The sequence below is a fragment of the Platalea leucorodia genome (assembly GCF_965183815.1).
Source record: "Platalea leucorodia genome assembly, chromosome: 1".
NCBI classification, from domain to species: Eukaryota; Metazoa; Chordata; class Aves; order Pelecaniformes; family Threskiornithidae; genus Platalea; species Platalea leucorodia.
The window spans coordinates 38765331-38783146 of record NC_138823.1 but is presented as its reverse complement, the minus strand read 5'-3'; the positions used below and the strand labels follow the sequence as shown (position 1 = coordinate 38783146).

Sequence of the window (17816 nt, the reverse complement as noted above, 5' to 3'; positions counted from 1 at the left end):
ACGTTAAGGGAAGCAACTCTACGGCCAGCACAACTAAACAGAGGCAGAGGGAAGTGTCCTAGATGCCCTTAGCTTTGTATTTTTGGTCTGCTAAAATAAACACCTTATCAAGGTACATTTTATTAGTAGATATAGTCTGTTCGGAATAATAACCAACCAAGTAAAAGGCAAAACATCTCATGACTGTGCCTAACTTCCCATGAAGTTACAGCTGAGGATTCCTTACAGTTTACTCTACTAAAGTGTACTAAGACAAATAAAGAAAACAAAAACAAAACCCTCACAATACAGTATGGGAAATGCAATAATTCACATTTCTTGAAAAAAAAACTCTAATTGAATATATTCATTCTTGAATCTACTCCAATATAAATGTTTCTACATACTGATGCATCCAACTGTTCAGCTTTCAGGCTGGTCTTTTTTATAGTCCATTTACGAATACAACAGTAATAAATCTGTAAATAGTTGCTAACTTGTACAGTATAGTGTCCATAACATTCAGGAAAACAAAATGATCACCAACAAGTAAGAAAGTAATACAAATTTAACGTACTGGTTCAAACATCCAATGAGCAATTTTTTGTTTGCTTGTTGGTACGCTCCTCCCCCCAGCCGAAGTTAGAAGAGGGCAATCCTTTAAAAGACTGACTGCCTCTGAATAGCTAGCATCACTGAACAGCAACGAATGCCAGCAAGATTTATGCTATTCATAACAAGCACCCATCACATAGGCTAATAATTAATTCCAATGAGAGAATAAGTCAAAATTTCATTTATTTAACATCCAGGTCTGAATATATTCCAGTTCTGCCTATGAGAATAGTCAAAGAAAGATTTCAAAACAAAACAAGATTTTTCCCTCAGTTCAGGTGTGTATACCAAGAACCACAGGAAGTCATGCTTTGCTTTCCCCTAGATTTACTTGAGCATTATCACAAACCCTTCGGCAGAAATGATGGGCCTACTACTTCATAGTACAGTTAAACTTCCAAAGTAGCAAAATAAATCAGATTATTTTCCCCAGAAATTAAAAATTATTTTGTATTGTCTAATTACAGCACCAACTAAATTTAGTTAAAAAAAAAGTTTCACAAAATCAAGGAAACAAAACTACCTCAGGCCTCAATTTACTCTCTTGTTCTTATGACTAGAGCAGAAAAATCACATTTTGAAAAATTCTAGTGTTCATCCTGCAAAAAGGATGATTAAAAATGAAGAAGTTATTATAACTTTTGGAAATGAAATAAATGTATTTCCAACATCATCAACAAAAAAACAGCAGCTTTTTCATAAACATTTAGAAGCCAGCATCTTCTGTCATCCTCCTCTTAAGAAATCTCCAAAGTAATTACATTCTCTTATCAAAAATCCTTCAGTAGACAGTCAGTGCTATAGTATTAAAAACTTCACAAACTTAAAGCATCAAAATAACTGAAAAACAAAAATGCGAAGATGCTAAATCAGAATTGGATTTATATATATACATACGTATGCATATGCTTACGTACGTAGGTTATGACTATAAATTCATATATATATATGCACATGCGTACACATGCATACAGCTTACAGCTTTAAATTCATAGACAACACAGTTATGAATTTCTGGTGACTTTAATATGTACAATATACAACTACATTGAAAAGACTCAGGGCATGAAAAGACATGTTCTGGCTGATTTCGTTGGAGCCAGTTAAGAATTTATAATCACTAGTTGTTGATATTCACTGAGCCGTGCGAGACATGGTGCAAGCATTCATAGTCCATTTCAGCACAAAAATCATAGCTCAAGATGGCTTAAATTAAGTGACATAATTTTGCAGTGAAACAGACTTAGGGTATCTACACAGTCCCCATGCCATCTGCACCACCAGCAGCCTCCAGGAGAGGTGCGGGAAGTACTGAATCCGGCAGCCAGATCTGCAAGAGGTTTGCATCTTTCTCCTCTCAATGACTGGCCTCATCTCCTTCCGTGCACTCACTATCACAGAAGGTCTTCCCCAGATGCTTGCCTCTCCCAATACTGTTCTTTCATTTTAATTCAGCTTTACCCTTTATCTAGTTGCTACTCTGGAAAGTAAGTTGCCTAAACTACTGGCCCTGTCATGCGTCCTTTCCCCTCTCAAGTCATCTTCTAGGATTAATAAGAGAAGTATTGTTTAAAATCATAATTATTTTAAGAACGCCTTGAGCATTTCATAGCCTCAGTACTGAAGTTTTTAAAAGTGTGTGGTAACTCTCACATAAATGTCCTCTAAGCTACAGCTTTAACCAGAAAGATACCAGGCAAAGGTGATAAATTCCATCACAGAAATAAAGATCAATCATGAGTCACTTGGAAAACTTAGCTACTACCAAACACATTAGGTTAATTACAAGAGCTTTTTATTTTTTTAATATAGGGAGTAAAACATCTGACACATTGGTTAACTCACAAAAAAAAAAAAAAAAAAAAGGCAAACAACCAAAAAACCCAAGTCAACACAAAAGAACCCAAACTCTTCTAAAGAATCTAACTAGAATATTATCCAGGAGAAAGGGAATGATAAGTTTAAGAATTCAATACTCAAATATAAAAAAAAAAAAAAAAAAAAATTCTTTTAAATCAATAATAAGCATTAAAACTTTGCAATACAGAAACTGGTATGCTTACCTAGCATACGAATGTACAACGCAGTCTGATCAGAGCTGTCATAGGAAATTGCTCCACGTCTCTGAAAAAAAGGGAAAAAGGTATATTTTATTCAAGTGAGAACTGAATCATTTTTAAATTGAAATGAAAATAAAGCATCAATTGTCCATTTCCAATTTAATTCTCAAAATTACTTTTCGAAATTTGAACATGCATCTTTCAAATATATACATACTGATTTTGTTTTGGGGGGGGGACAAAGGAAGGACAGGAATTGGTAGTGGAGAGATTATGAAAAACAGCACCAGAGTGTGGAAAAAATATCCTCTCTAAATTTCTTTCCAGATGCTCCTCAATCATTCCTCACAGTAAAAAAAAAGACACAGAACAAGATTAAGCAGGCACAAAAACCCATGCTCCTCATAGCCTTCTAGAATGTCATACTTAAAACAAACACTTGCAGTTCCTGGTTTATTTGTTTATTTACTTTTACCTATGGGGTATTTCCATCTTTCAAAGCTAAAAGTAGTTTTAAAAGTAAAAGAACTCAAATGACACCATTACTGCCGTCCTAGGAATTCAACCTATATTCTGCAAGGGCAGGACTTGGCTGCCACATGCTACTTTCATTCCACCCAATACTTTCTGTAGGCGAACCAAGGTACCATCGAAGCGGGATGTAATACATAAAGGTATTTTAAAGAAAATAAGCAAAATTATATTTCACATTCGATGATAAAAGTCTAAAAGATTCATCAAGCTATCCGTGCATAACATTGAGATACTCCCATATTGTCTGTATTTCTTACCTATGCAAAATATGTATGTTCCATACATATTCAGCTAATGCGATAATAGTTATAATCCAGGAAGTCCCCCACAAGTGTGGTGAACTGGTCCTCTAATAGCTAAAAACCGGGGGAATGTTCTCATAGTTACACAACACTAGCGTCACGTAGTCTTCAAAGCTTGGCACGACCTAACACCCAGCTTCACGCCTTGCCTTTACTGTACTTTCACCATCTTCTGCCACTTCCTAGGGCCTTCATTAATGTTATTTCTTAACCCTATGATCAGAGGATCACCTTCACAATCAGACTTCAATTTTGCCAGTTCACAACATCTGTCCTTTAAAGAAATAAGATTTTTTTTTCTGTGCATCCGTGTTAAAAACTCTGATGACCTTTCCGTGTCCACCACGCTTCTTATTCACACTGAGGACAGTGAAGTCCTGGGTGCCACAAAGGGTTACCAGACCCCTTTGAGAACTTCAGGTAAAAGCCAGTCTGGAGGTGAACGCAGTCACCCATTTTTTCCCTCTGTGTAGCAGGAACAACACTACACCAGGGACACACAACAGCCTGAAAACGCACACGTTCAAAAGATGGGAAACCAAACCATGTTAGCAAACAGGACAGAAAAATACATGTTCAATATTGAGAAAAATTCTAAAAGAAAGAAAAAGAGAAAAAGAAACAGATTACTTGGAAGGGGAAGAAAGGCGAAATTGCTTATAAACATCTATCTACAGAGCAAACAATGCACACAAAGACAGACGAGAGATTAGTAACCTCTATCAGCGTGATTCATACAACTGATGTGTTGACTCCAAACCCAGAAGTTACCCTTAATTGTTCTAATATTTTTCACGTTAAAACAAGAAAAACCTTACACTTTAAGTCAGAAAAGTTTTTCCAAAGCTTAATACTTAATTACAGAAGTGACCAAAGACCTAGCTCCAAATGGGGTCCAATTATAGTAGCTGTTGTAAAGACTACAAGGAAGAACTCCCTGTACAGCACTTTCATGTTGTCTTAGCTTTTGTTCTGTATTTCCTTGGAAGATCATAAACCATGCAAATAATCCTTCCCTTGAAATATGTTTGTACAGCATTTCTCACAGCAATGTGCCTGTCCTGATGGGAAAGGCAGCAATGCATCTCATCAGCCAGAAAATGATGCTGATTTCCCACTAGCATTTTCAAAATTCTTCATATAACCTACCTTTAAATTTCAGCAAATCTCAGCTGAATATATTTTCAGTACCCTGGAACATTTCATATCACTGACTAGGCACAATCAGTGATGTAATTTAGTGCTAACTTGCAATTTGCACCTGTCTATCACAGATTTCTGGACATGTCCAGTACAGTTCTGTAATCTAATACAGGAGAAAGCTAAGCACACATGCAGCTAAGAACCACCATGCCCAAATGGAGCATTAGTCTCTGAGAAGGAAAACAATACGCAAAATTTTACTGAAAAATAAATCCTTTTGATATGTTGATTCTAAAATATTACTTGCTCTCTAAAATCTAAAATACTATTTGCTACATAAGCAAGTACATCCATGTACGCTATCAAACACAAAGCCCATTTTTAAAAACATAAACCAATTGCTTATGCAAACAAGTGATTTCATTCTGCAAGGACTCAAAAGATCTCACAGGAATCTTTGAACAATCAAATCCTTTTAAAATTGCCTTTCAAAGTTTGGTCTCCTAAGGAAAAAGAGAAAATTGATTGTGTAAACCTTACTAATAATACTTCAAAAGTAGTAGGACAATTTCAGCTAATTTTCCTAAAAAGGTAGAGGTCCTAAACATACTTCATTCATTGAACTCTGTTAAATAAAATAGGTAAAAGAAAAACACTTATTAGCAAGTTGCACCAAGGAACAGATACAGGGTGGGTGATGAGTAGTCAGACCTCATACATTTAGACCTGGCAAATAAGTGAGGTACAGATAGTTAGGAGCACCATGGTGGGCAGAGACAGAGAAGGGAGCTAATGGTACAGATGTTTTTAGCAACTTGTGATAAGTAGGTAAATTAAATAATATTATGCTCATCCAGCCATGGATTGCTTTGTGTCAGCTCACACTCCAAATAGGTAACAGACTACCCACCACAGGTCAAGGTCTATCACCTGTTTTCCTACTTCAAATAATACTGACAGTGTATTTGTTATACTACCCCCTACACTACTCTAAAAACACGCAAGGACAAAAAGCAAAAAAAGAGAAGTAATTTAATCCACCCTGCCTGTGGTTCTTTAAGATACTCTGCCCAGATGCCACTTTTTAAATCCAGCAAGCAGAAAGACCAAATGTAATGCATCAGCTTCTACTGATATGTGAACTGTTATGTGCAGCAAATTTGTAAGCAGAAAGACAAATATGTCTCAAAGAACTAAAGTTTCTGTAAACCACTCAACAGTTCAAACAATTTAATTACCAGGATTCTACTCTTGATAACCACCAAAAATGTCTCCTTCCTCATTGCTAATCAAAGGCCCACTCTCTGTAGCCTACACCAAGACATCAAGACCATAAGTAAAGCATATTGAACTCCCTGCCCCTCTGTAGAAATCTCAAACACATAAGCATCATTCCAACAGGCAGGTAGAATTACTGGTGCTCAAACTGAAAACAATCCTGATGTGTTTAGGCAGGTTCCCTTTTCAAGCACAAGGACAACTCGGTCCAGTGGGAATATCTGCTTGACTCCAAGTGATTCAACAAATTCCTCAAGTGATTAGAGAAGGTTCTTAACCACTCCGCTCCTTCCCAGACATGAGCACAGCCATCTGAACTGGGTGGGCTGTTTTGCTTCAGGGGTGAAGACAGATGTCAGAAAGGTGACGGGGAAGGATTGTTTATACTGGACTTACACTTCAAAAACCTCACCTTAAATTTCAGTTTCATATTAGAGTGTCATTTATTCTTCCAGAGGACAATACAGTAAGAAAAGCTTTAATTTCTCCTCGCTTTTGTCACATCTTTATGGAACGTGAACGGAAGAAGTTCAAACTAAAGTGGAAGATCCATTAATCCTTTAATAACAGTGATACAAAGACTCCATAAAAATAGGCGAAGGGAGTACCTACCAAAAGATAGATTTAAGTCAGATCTTTCTGAAAATCTTTTCACAAGAGTATTGGAAGTTATTAAAGGCCATGCAATGGGAATGACATGCCAAAATAGCACATAGATATATCTTCAAAGGGAAACCGCTTCGGTGATGCTAGGGAGTACAGCATATGCCTGTAACACTTGGAAACAGAGCACCTGCTGCTGTTTGTGCCAAACAGAAACGTTTCCACTGATGTATCAGTTTTATCGCAAGATTTCCCAATCCAGTTCAGAGCAGAGCACCAGCATTACTGCTGGGCACTTCATGTAGGCAAAAGCCAGCTAGCCAGCTTGCAGACTGTCAAGTGAAACAACTGCTGGTCTCATTCTGTAACAGCAGAAAGAAACGGATGGAGCTGTTGGCCTTCAAAATTCAGTCCCTCCCATCAGAAAAAACCACCTGTGCTTTTTGATGGAGTGCACAACCCTCATTTTGCAAGTCAGTTGTTTATTGAAAAACTGGGAAAGAAAAGCCAGAGGACAGCAACACAGCCGGTCAGGTATTTTTACTGACTTGGCTCTTCTGCCCAAGTTATTTGCCCAACAATCAGAGGGTTGTTTTCAGAAAGAGAAATTGAGAGGAAGTTTGGAGAAGTTGTTATATCATGGCAACTGCAATTTGCTGGTTATGTTGCCTCAAATATACACACCTGGAAACAAGTTAAGATTCTAAGACAGTTTATCAGCTAGAAGTCCCTAGAATGACAAACTAGTTAGACCGGATTTCTCCAACTGTTATTGGATTTCAAAAGCGAGACTCTCATTTATCATAATTCTTAGAATGATTTCAATAATTAAAAGTTCCATACTAATGTGAGATCCACAGTTTTCCACGAGGTATCACCGAGATTTTACTCATTAAAGCCCTGGAAAATGTTCTTTTAAAGCACTTAAGTAGCTGTCACTGGACTCGGACAAGCCACTGCAAAACGGTCCTACTACTATTTTCTAAATATTTCACTGGAGTTCAAAGCAGTATTTTGAAAGTTTATCAAAGTAGTGATAAGAAAATCTGTTTAATTTCAGGAAAGCAATACACATCACTAATAAGACACACACCCCCCCTTCAAATATCTGAATGTGGCAATTTTACTATTTTCTTCCATATAAAGCTCTTTCATATGATCGTCTCCCAAGATGGATGGCAATAATTTAAAAACTTAGCTATTGGTTGAATGATAGTTATCAGTGTTATTGATAACTACATCTAACAAGCATCTGTAAGGTTATTTTCTCTCATACACCTTAGATGTATATCATGTGGCATCGTAAGATTTCCCCAAAGTTTTATCAACATAAAAACGTCAAGATTTAACAAAGATATACAAACCAAAACCTTGAAAATTGATCAGAAAAGAAAGCATAGTCAAAAAAAAGCGTGAGTGACTTAAGTGAGGACAGAAACACACAGGGGTATTACCTTGAGAAACTAAATCAGAATGGCAGGACTCAAAACCAACAGCAAAATAGAATAATTGGATGAACACACACAAAAAAATAATTCTTTAAAAAAAACCACAACCATAAATAGCAGAGGTTTTCATGCTTAACTGTACTATGTCAGCTACCTGGAATTCCTCTTTTTCCCATCTTAACAGAATCTTTAACCAAACTGAATTACAGACATAATCCTTAAGCAGGCTTTTTATGTCAAGTTTCAGAAAACCAGCAATTCAACAGTATACCAGTAAAATGCTTACTAGGCATAGCACACTAGACTTACTAGGCACTGCACACTGGCTGTAAAACTTTGGCATTTAGAATCTGCCTTCAGCCACAACTGAACATCCATTAGGGTATCCTGGTCTTTTTCTTGATGTGACAAAAGTTAATCACAAGTGCTAGCAACTAAGCCTGACTGGTTTTGCTTTTAGTAAATTTAGAACTGTGTTATTGGCAGCGACTGAAGAGTACAGGCACGGATACCTGGCAAAGCTTGTTTTCACAACAAATTCAAATTCACGTTTGTTCAGATTCTCCTGTTAATTGTACAAAAATGTTAAAATTGTGTATAAATATATATATATTATATATATTTTTTTTTTTTTTTTTTTTAAAATGCATGGTCCCCCCCCCCCCCCCCCCCATTCTCTCCAATGATTCTGGCCCTCCTTCACAATCCTAAACTTGGATTGATTCCTCCTTTTGGAATTAATTCCAGGTTAGGCAGTGGGCTATGCTGAGAAGAGCCTGTGGTCTCATCTCCAGGTACTGATCCCACCTACATTTACTACCACAATATACATTATGGGGACACACTAAGTCCTTTAGAACGAGAGAGCAGGAACTCCTCATTTTGTCTAACATTAGCACACATTTTTCAAAGCATAAGCATCTCAAATGGAAAGGCTACAAAGCAAGTGAAGTAGCTGGTATTTCACCTAAGCAAACAAAACTGGTATATCCACTCCCGTAACCCTGAAATCAACAATACAAAAAGGATATCCTGTCCGGGAAGCAAAACACGCTAATTTGTATTATTCTCACTATGTTTAAAATTGTTTTTCCTTATTTTCATAAAGCCTTGAAAACACTATAAAATTGAAGATCTGTTAGTAAATGAGGCAAGCAAACCCCTGCCATTCAGAAGCCATTTCAGATCCCTTTTCCCAGTCTCCTAACTGGCACTGCTACAAACACACTCTTTCCACTTCAAGGCAGGCAAAAGTCAAGAGCTACAAAATCATGTATGAACACTTAAGAAACACAATCTTAAATGACGAATGATGTGTTTCCAAAACAGATTAGCTTTAAAAAGGAAAAATAAGTACTCATGAAGTTCTTAATGACTTGTTTTCTCTCAGGCTACTTATAAACCCAGTTAGTCAAAACAGAATAATAAAATGGCCTACCTTAGAAGTAATCCATTTGATAAGGATCAGAGCTAAACACCAGATCAATGCAATTCCCATTGGATCACCCCAAAAACCTGAAGCATAATCTCCTCCCTGATCCCCGCCAGCGCTGGAAGCTGTGTGAGGGTGCAGGAGCCCAAGAAGCAGCGCGCAGGGGGAAGGCAGGCAGCAGGCAGGCAGCAGGCAGGCAGCAGGCAGGCAGGCAGGCGCTGCCTGCACCGCCAACAGCTGCGCCAAGGCTGCAGTCACCTGACAGCCCAGCGACTTGCTCCGTGTGAGCAGCGTTGCCCTGTGCGTCCCACTGTCAACTCCGTATGCCACAAGTAAGTTTTACAACCAGAGGACACGGCAGATAGTAAAACCTTACTAAACTCTACAGAAATGCTAAAGGAAACGAAAAACCACGACTACGTGCTTTCATAACACGTTTTAACACAGCAAAGCGTGCTGGACTACAGGATCAAACTCCAGTACTCAAACCACCGGAGCTAATTCAGGATAACGCCTTGCCTTTAAATGGTACGAAGAGCCTGTTTCCAGCAGATTTCACCGTAGACGATATTCACAAGTTCCTTTTATCTCTGCCACCTGGAGAACTGCTATGAACTGAACTTCAAAACATATTTCAAGGTTGCTTTCATAGCAACTTACTATAAATAATGAAAGAAAGTTAATGCATTGAATACACGCAATCATTGAAACCAATCATGGTTCTCTAATCTCTTCTTTTGTCCACTAAATACCAAGCCATCCTTCATACTGCCTTTTCAGCCCCGCATACTCATGCCTGAACTGGCATGTTGCTTCAGTTCATTGCTCCAAGGGTTGAACTTGCCCACAATCCCCCTCACACCCCTCCCAGCACTTCCCAGGGTTGGAAAGCAGACTAACTTCCTCTAAGAGCACCGAGTACGCAGCCAAGCGGTCCTATAGACTTCGTGCGGCTTTGAGATTCATTTTAACTTTTGTCATTTTAAGCTGACAAAAATGCTTCATTTCAGAAACACAAAGAACTCTCAGATAGTTTGGGAAAAAAAAAGCAGCTACGGAGGGATAAAAGGAACAGAGTGTGGGATATTGAGGAGTTTAAAAGGATAAACATGAATAATTGAAAGGAAAATTATATGAAGATTCTGCTCTTCCTATAATTATTTTTTTATCATAAGATGATCATATTAAAAATTCCAATACGTGCACAAAATACAGAAGTTAGCACCAATTACCAAAGGAGTAACTTTAGCACCAAGAAACGAATTTCCTCCTATCCACAGGAAAAGGGAACACATACCACAGGTGGATGCTTACTGAATGAAGGAGAAGACTCAGTAACTGGGATAGGGCGCTCTGTTATTTTACAATACGATTCCCAATATTTGTGGTGGCTTTTAAGCTATAAACATGATCTCAGCACCAGCTGTGGGTTCCTACAGCACCATTACATTCCAAACACGTACGTTCTGCTCTCTCCCCTCCCCATGCCCCTGGAAACCAGTCAGATCAAAATCATAGGCAAGCACATTCAGAACGGACCTTTTGGTACCTCACTTAATAAATACAGCGCTTATCTAAAGGTCTGTCAAATTCCACCCAAAATACAAACTGTCACAGAGGTAGGTTTAAAAACATTACCATCTCCAAACACTTGACAAGGTTAAGACACCCTGACAATTAGTCATCAGCAGTCTTTACTTTAAAAAAATAAATAAACTCCCCCCCCCCCAAAAAAACCCAAACAGAATAAATGGCATTAGGCTATATCTGCATTAGCAATTTGGCACAACTGAAGCAGATCAAAACACAGCTGCTGCTGAGGTCTTTACACCTATACTATATGAAGCCCACGAGGTTGTTTTTTTTTTGCAGGCCACTCAAACTTCCTGAACCAGATCCTACCACAGCAGGTTCAAAGCTGCCAAAAATGACTGATAACTGGTCAAACGTCTAGGATCCTATCAAGGATAAGAGTACGTTTGGTGCACGCAAGGAGTGGAATGGTTTAGCTTCTTTTGAAAGAAGCCTAGTTAGCACATACCGGGACCACTCTGGTAAACAAACAAATGGGCACGATGAACAGGGACAATGAGGTGATTTGCTTCAAGACTGAACTCTTCTCCAAATAAAACTCTAACACAAATAGCCTTAATACTCTTTGAAAGGCCAAGCATTTCTCTCCGTCATCACTATTTTCAATCTCTGATCAGTCTTCTCTGTTTTCCTGTCTCAAAACACATGAAGATGTTCTCAGAGTGTGCGGATGGTCTTACCCTGCGTGCATGGAGCAAGCCTTTCTTCCATAGATACCAAAAACACAACATTATCTTAGAAAACAGTGATACAAAGTAATCACCCTTTCCTCTTTTGTCTTCCAACACTAAGTGGTTTAATTAATTAGCCTCCTCTTACCAAAAGTTATTCTTAGAATTATTGTCTCATGCATAAGTTTAATACCAGAACACAGAAATAAAAAATATTTGCCCATCTGTTAAGTACCACTACAGCATTATTTGTTTTAACTATGGCTTGGAAATGGAAAGACTGTTTCAGAAATAGGATTCTGAATTTGGAGACAGAAAAGGACCAAAAAGTGCACTCACTGGTTTGTATAAGAAGTATAAGAAATCAACAAAGAAGCTAAAGTGCTTCTTTTGGGGAAAGTACTGCTTTGAATAACCTCATTAACAATTCTAACGTGAAGGTGAAATAAATGATGTTTTACAAGTATATGAAAGAAATTATTCAAGGTCATTAGCAAGTATGGTAAACCTTCAGGTACAAGGCTACATAAAAATAAGATAGTACTAAATTCCCTCTGTGATAACATACTAGCTATTATACTAGCTCAGTTCAGAGAGTGCAATCAGTGACCCTTGGGCTGTGGGCATCACCATCAGTCTCAGTTTCATCTTGACATGAAGGAGCACACCAGAAAAAACAGCTATCATACGTTGCCTTTTTTGTCTTTTAAAAATTACGTAAGTTCCTACAGCTGTTTCATTTTCTTTCTTCTTCTCTTTTTCTTCCCTGCTTTTTAGCAGATTCTTTTTCAGTTTTTCTAAAATTCATTTTCTCAATGCATGCAGAGATACTATGTTTGATAAAGCAAAATTTCTAGTACTTAACACTCAAATATAGCATACAAGTCATTATCTAGTTCCTCTGTCCTTACAATCAGCTCAAATGTACAAATGCAATTGCTGTCTCTTACCATTTCCAAACAAAGAAACATAAATATCCCAAGGACTTCAATGTAAACTTAATGATATACAGCACTGTAGATGCATCTAAGCAGTCAAAGGCACGTTTTGCTACAATTTTTTGCATTTGCTGAGTAAACCTTTCTGCATAATTCCTTATAAGACAAGAATTCATAATCAATACAGCAGGAAGCACCTGGGGTCTTGCAACAGTTGTTACAAAGATGCCACTAAGGAATTTGCTAAAGATACCAGTTTGCTCTCATTGTGAAACTGGCATCAGATGGAACCAGTTCCTACCAATCCAAAGTAGCTCCCTATTAATATGCCATGGTGATTTGCAAGGATCCAATTATTTCCATATACGCTCCTAGAGATCTGCAAGGCTCCGCATTATTTCCTATTCGGCTACTCTGTTTTTGAAGTACCAAGTACAGGATCCCAGTTTTACTTGTATATTTCTAAATACCTATCTGTTCCAATCCTTTATTCTTTTATTTTTCTTTTAAATAAATTTCAGCAGTCCTGAAGAATTGCTCAGTGTTGCCTTACAAACCTCAGTAACTACTATATGTACAGAAGTGTCTTTAAATTCTCCCTCCCCCAAAACATTTCAGTAACACCTACAGGAAATCCAGAGTTGAAGCAACAGCACCGTATTTCACAGATGTTATTGGGTCTCATATGATGCTCCTGTTAAAATGCAGCAGGGCTTCCCAGACCTCCATCACCACACGAGTGCTTATGCCTAAGTTTGAGGCCCGTTGCTAATCACTCCTACTTGCCAGAACGACCCGATTTCACATGCACTTGTACACCTGGCCCAGAAACGCGATCTCCGTGGAGTCTCCTTTGCCCTTCAAACACCCCCTTCCAGAACAGGCACAGAACAGTGGCTGTAGCACACTGATTTCTAGGCTACCCTCCTGACTGGCATATTACTTGTTATGGACCAGTCAGGGAACATAACCATATTTATATTAACAGCGTGTAAAGACAGCAGAGGAATAAGCCTACCATTTACCAATTCATCAGCACATAGTGGGGAAAAAAAAAAAAAAATCCCAGAGCTCTCAACTAATTTCCATCTTTTCTTCACTTTTCTCCCTGCCTCATTATCTACCATGTGTGATCTCTCTCTCAAGCAGACTTCACTAACAAAGAATAATTAAATGGTAATCTATGAGAAGTATTTTTTTAACAAATGTGGGTAGCTATTGCTGCAGCCCAACCCAACCACTAAACACCGCACTCAAGGAAAAAATAAAGAGGAAAATACGCCATTATTTTTACGGATACCGAGAGCAGACCTTTTAGAATTTCACCATGTATACACAATGACCAACTTTTACAAATGCTACTTCCATTTATGTCTTAATTTAAAATGTTATCTAAGCATTTTACTTTCAATTCAGCTTCTTATTTAAAAGATTTGCCATGTTAGCCTATGTTGCAACTAGGTACACAATTCCAACTATCCTAGCTGTTTATTAATAAAATCATAGAATCATTTAGGTTGGAAAAGACCTTTAAGATCATCGAGACCAACCATAAACCTAACACTGCCAAGTCCGCCACTAAACCATGTCCTGAAGCACCACGTCTACACGTCTTTTAAATACCTCCAGGGATGGGGACTCAACCACATAAAGCTACATATCAGCTAGTAGGCAATAAGCAAACATGAAAAATTAAATAAAGTTAGCAAAATTCACCTTTGTTACCACATATATATCATCATTACTACCTAACTCATTGCAACTAAACTCAAAAAGCTAGCTGATCTTAAACCAAGGGCTTGGAACTCCAGAACATGAACTTCCAAAGCCAAGCATGGCTACAGATCCATGAAGGCAGAAGTTAGCAATTTCCTTAAAGACCACTTTGTATTTTTAGATATCTTCCATTTCAGTCTTCAATAAGACAGAAAGTGAAAGAACCCCCCCTTAGAAAAGAAAGGATCCAATCTCAATGAATGAAAGGAAGCCAACAACAAGAACAACCTACTCATTCATGAGCTACTCTAACATAGCAATAGAAAACTACCAGAATCATCCTCTGTGCACTGCATTTCCAAAAGGGGTATGAGGTATTCTACATTTTGTAAGCAAATCACATTAATCTTTGCCAAGCAAGCACATTATTAAACACTGCATTTTTCTGATAGCTGTTTTTAACCTTTCATCGTATTTGCTCAACATCATGCTTATGCAAGTTAATAGAAATGGCCGTGTAACACAAAAAGTTATTTGGCAAAAATGCACATATCTTAGTTGAGGGGTAGATAAGAACACATTTTTAATTTCCTTGCATAGATTAAACACTTAGAAACAGATTACTTCTTTCTAAAATGTTTCTTTTGCAATACAAGTTAGAATACTCTCAGTGCCTCTGTCATATCATGAACTTTAGTTAATCTTCTAGTGATTTAGTTTACCTAACAGTAAATTTCAGAGTGTTTACAAAGAACGTACCATTATACATTGAAAGGACCTAAATTGGATCACTTGTCACTGTGCCAGTTTGTACCATATAACCCTTATTCTCATGAAAACGTATCTAGCCAAAGAACTGAAGTTCTACAATACAGTATTCTTTCTCAGTTTTTTTTCAGACACCCATTTTCTGAGGCTGCTTAATTACTATTGTGTTTTAGGGCTTTGTTTAAATCCACAGAGCTTAGATTTCTGCTTCTCTCCAGAGAACAGATCTTGGCAAGAAGCTATACTCCACTTTTACCAAATCCTCTTTAAAAAAAGAAAAAAAAGAGTATTAAAAAGTTAAGATGACAGTCTACACACATATATTTGTCATGTGTTATTTAGGAAATATTTATTTTTCAACGGTCTGTCGGACATAGTGAGCCTTATTCTTTTGGAGAGAGAACCATTTTAGCATGGTCAAACAGATGCTCAACCAGGGCTGGTCTACATCAGCTGGTATCTGTCCACAACTGTTTGCAGATACTGTCACCTGCTCATTCACAAAAGGTCTGTGGCACAGCAAGAAACTGGACCCATTTTAGAGTTCAATACGAATGCCTTCATCTGTGATTTTGAAGAGTTAAAAAATGGTACCGTTGTTACAAGACAAAGTACCATCAGGGCCTCAGGCTGCAATCCATTCAGTAAAGACAGACTGTTACAAAGGTGAGATGCAAGAAGGTGAATTTTAGCTGCTCTGAGTTACCGTGTTTCACTAGTAAACACACCTTCAAAGATTGAATGGTATACTGGAAGCAAATAAAGAGTAATTTCAATTCCCACATACTTCACATATTGCAAGTAACCTGGCTATGTAAGTGCAAACAGATGAACAATGTAACAAGAAAAGCTACCAATGTTTTAGACTTTGTAATAAAACATTTATGTTCTATTTCTAAAGCACATCCTTTGAACAGTGAAAGACTGTCTTACTGTCTGCCTTACATTTAACTGGAAACCTAAATAAAAAACATTGAGGTTACAATCTCACAGAAAGACAACATCACAAAACTGTCAACACATCACAACACCAGAAAATGAAATTACAGAAATTTAAGTCACAATAGTTGCATCTTATAATTCTTCATAAATTACCTGCAGTAGACGCAAAGGACACAAGAAGCTTGTCCTCTAAATTAAAGGCTTAAGCTTTTTTCCTTGGAGAGAAGCTTCGCCAATAACTTTTATTCTTACATGAGCACTACCGGCTCACCTCTGCAGGTTCACAGCTCCTGGAAGCGTGTGTGTGGAGAGGGGCAGCACAGGAAGCAGCCGGGGCCCTCCCAGACAGCAGCTGTAGGTATGAATTTCCACCCATGTGTCTGTCTGGCTCACGAACCCAAAGAGGAGAGCCACACAGTGCAATGAATGAAGGCTAAAAGGGATGGGGGCAGGGTACAATGCGAGCTGCTCCTTTTGACCTGCCCCCTGGCTTCGCTCTCATTCAGACATGAAAAGCAATCAGAAATTAACAGGTTGAATCAAAAAAACTAAGAGCTTCTATTTGGCTCCCAAGCGATGGGTAACCTCCCATAACTACGGGGCGCTCACCTCCCTCTCAGCCTCAGAAGCATCTGCCTGCCTGGTTCTTGACTAGCAAGTTTTTGCTACTCAAGCACTGCTAAAAGATACCTTTAACCCCCTCATACAGACTTCAATTCACTTTGTAGGAAGTATTTAAAGAGTAGTTTACACAAAATTAAAGTATTGACCTCTATTGAGGCTCCCCAGGCAACACAGCTTCCATTTATTACAAGCAGGTATTTATGCAAGGATTTTAGATACCATTTTCAAATTTTACTTTAAAAAAATTTAAGAGTCCCCACAGAAAAAGCACATTTCAGCGTTTCCCCAGGCACACAGGCATATACTAAAGTTCCAAAAATATGCTAAACATTAAAAAGGCAGTAATAAAATCATCTTTGTTTCTCGTTCCTTGCTAGCCATCACACAAAACCATGAAAATATTATGTTGTCAAAAAAAGATTAAATTTCAAGGGGAAAGCTGGAAGTTTCACATTAATAAATTAAGCAGAAATGGCAACAGAATATCTGAAATAAATCAAGCCTAGCTTTTATTTTCCTATTCTGTGATCATTTCCATTAAAATAACTGGGTGACTACACAGGACAAACACTGAAACTGGTTACACCATCTGCTGTCAAATCCACAAAGCGGTATAGTATTTTATTTATAATATGATGGCATTACAAATGAAAATAATAATTACCTTAAATAGTCACTGCAGAATTTATAAAGATTAAAGAGATTCAAAGAAAGATCATATTGGCCGTGCCCAACCATTTCACAAAAAAGCAAAGCACTAACTAAGAAGCAACACATAATATCTGAAATACAAAAAAGGCTAAGAGAAGTTACATTGGCAAACTACATTCAACTACTTTCACCTCAAAAATCTAACATTTTAAGCTTGGGAGAAAAAAAAAAAAAAAAAAAAACAAACCACACACAACAAAAAAAACCCAAACCATTAGCAGAGTTACAGTTTTTGCTACAACGTTCTTTCCGAAGAAGATTCATCTGGAGACTTGTCTGCACTAAACACTTATTTCAGAACTCGCTTATGCACCATACCCAAAAATGCTTGTAGTCTTCCATGCATTTTCCCAAGAACTAATTAAACCTACGCCCATTAAGGTTAAGCTGACCAATTTCAACTGAACTGGTTAAGCAGACCAATTTCAGCTGCACTACTTAAACTTGGAAAGGCTCTAA

General features: G+C 37.7%; 1 protein-coding gene across 3 annotated transcripts in view; it reads right to left on the bottom strand.

Moving 5' to 3' along the window:
• Positions 1-17816, bottom strand: part of PDE7A (phosphodiesterase 7A) — a 76534-nt gene that overhangs the window by 32919 nt on the left and 25799 nt on the right. For all 3 annotated transcript variants that reach the window (XM_082329400.1, XM_082329402.1, XM_082329401.1), the window contains exon 2: positions 2658-2718. In XM_082329400.1, the coding sequence (XP_082185526.1) occupies positions 2658-2718 (61 nt within the window). The remainder of the gene's footprint in view (positions 1-2657; positions 2719-17816) is intronic.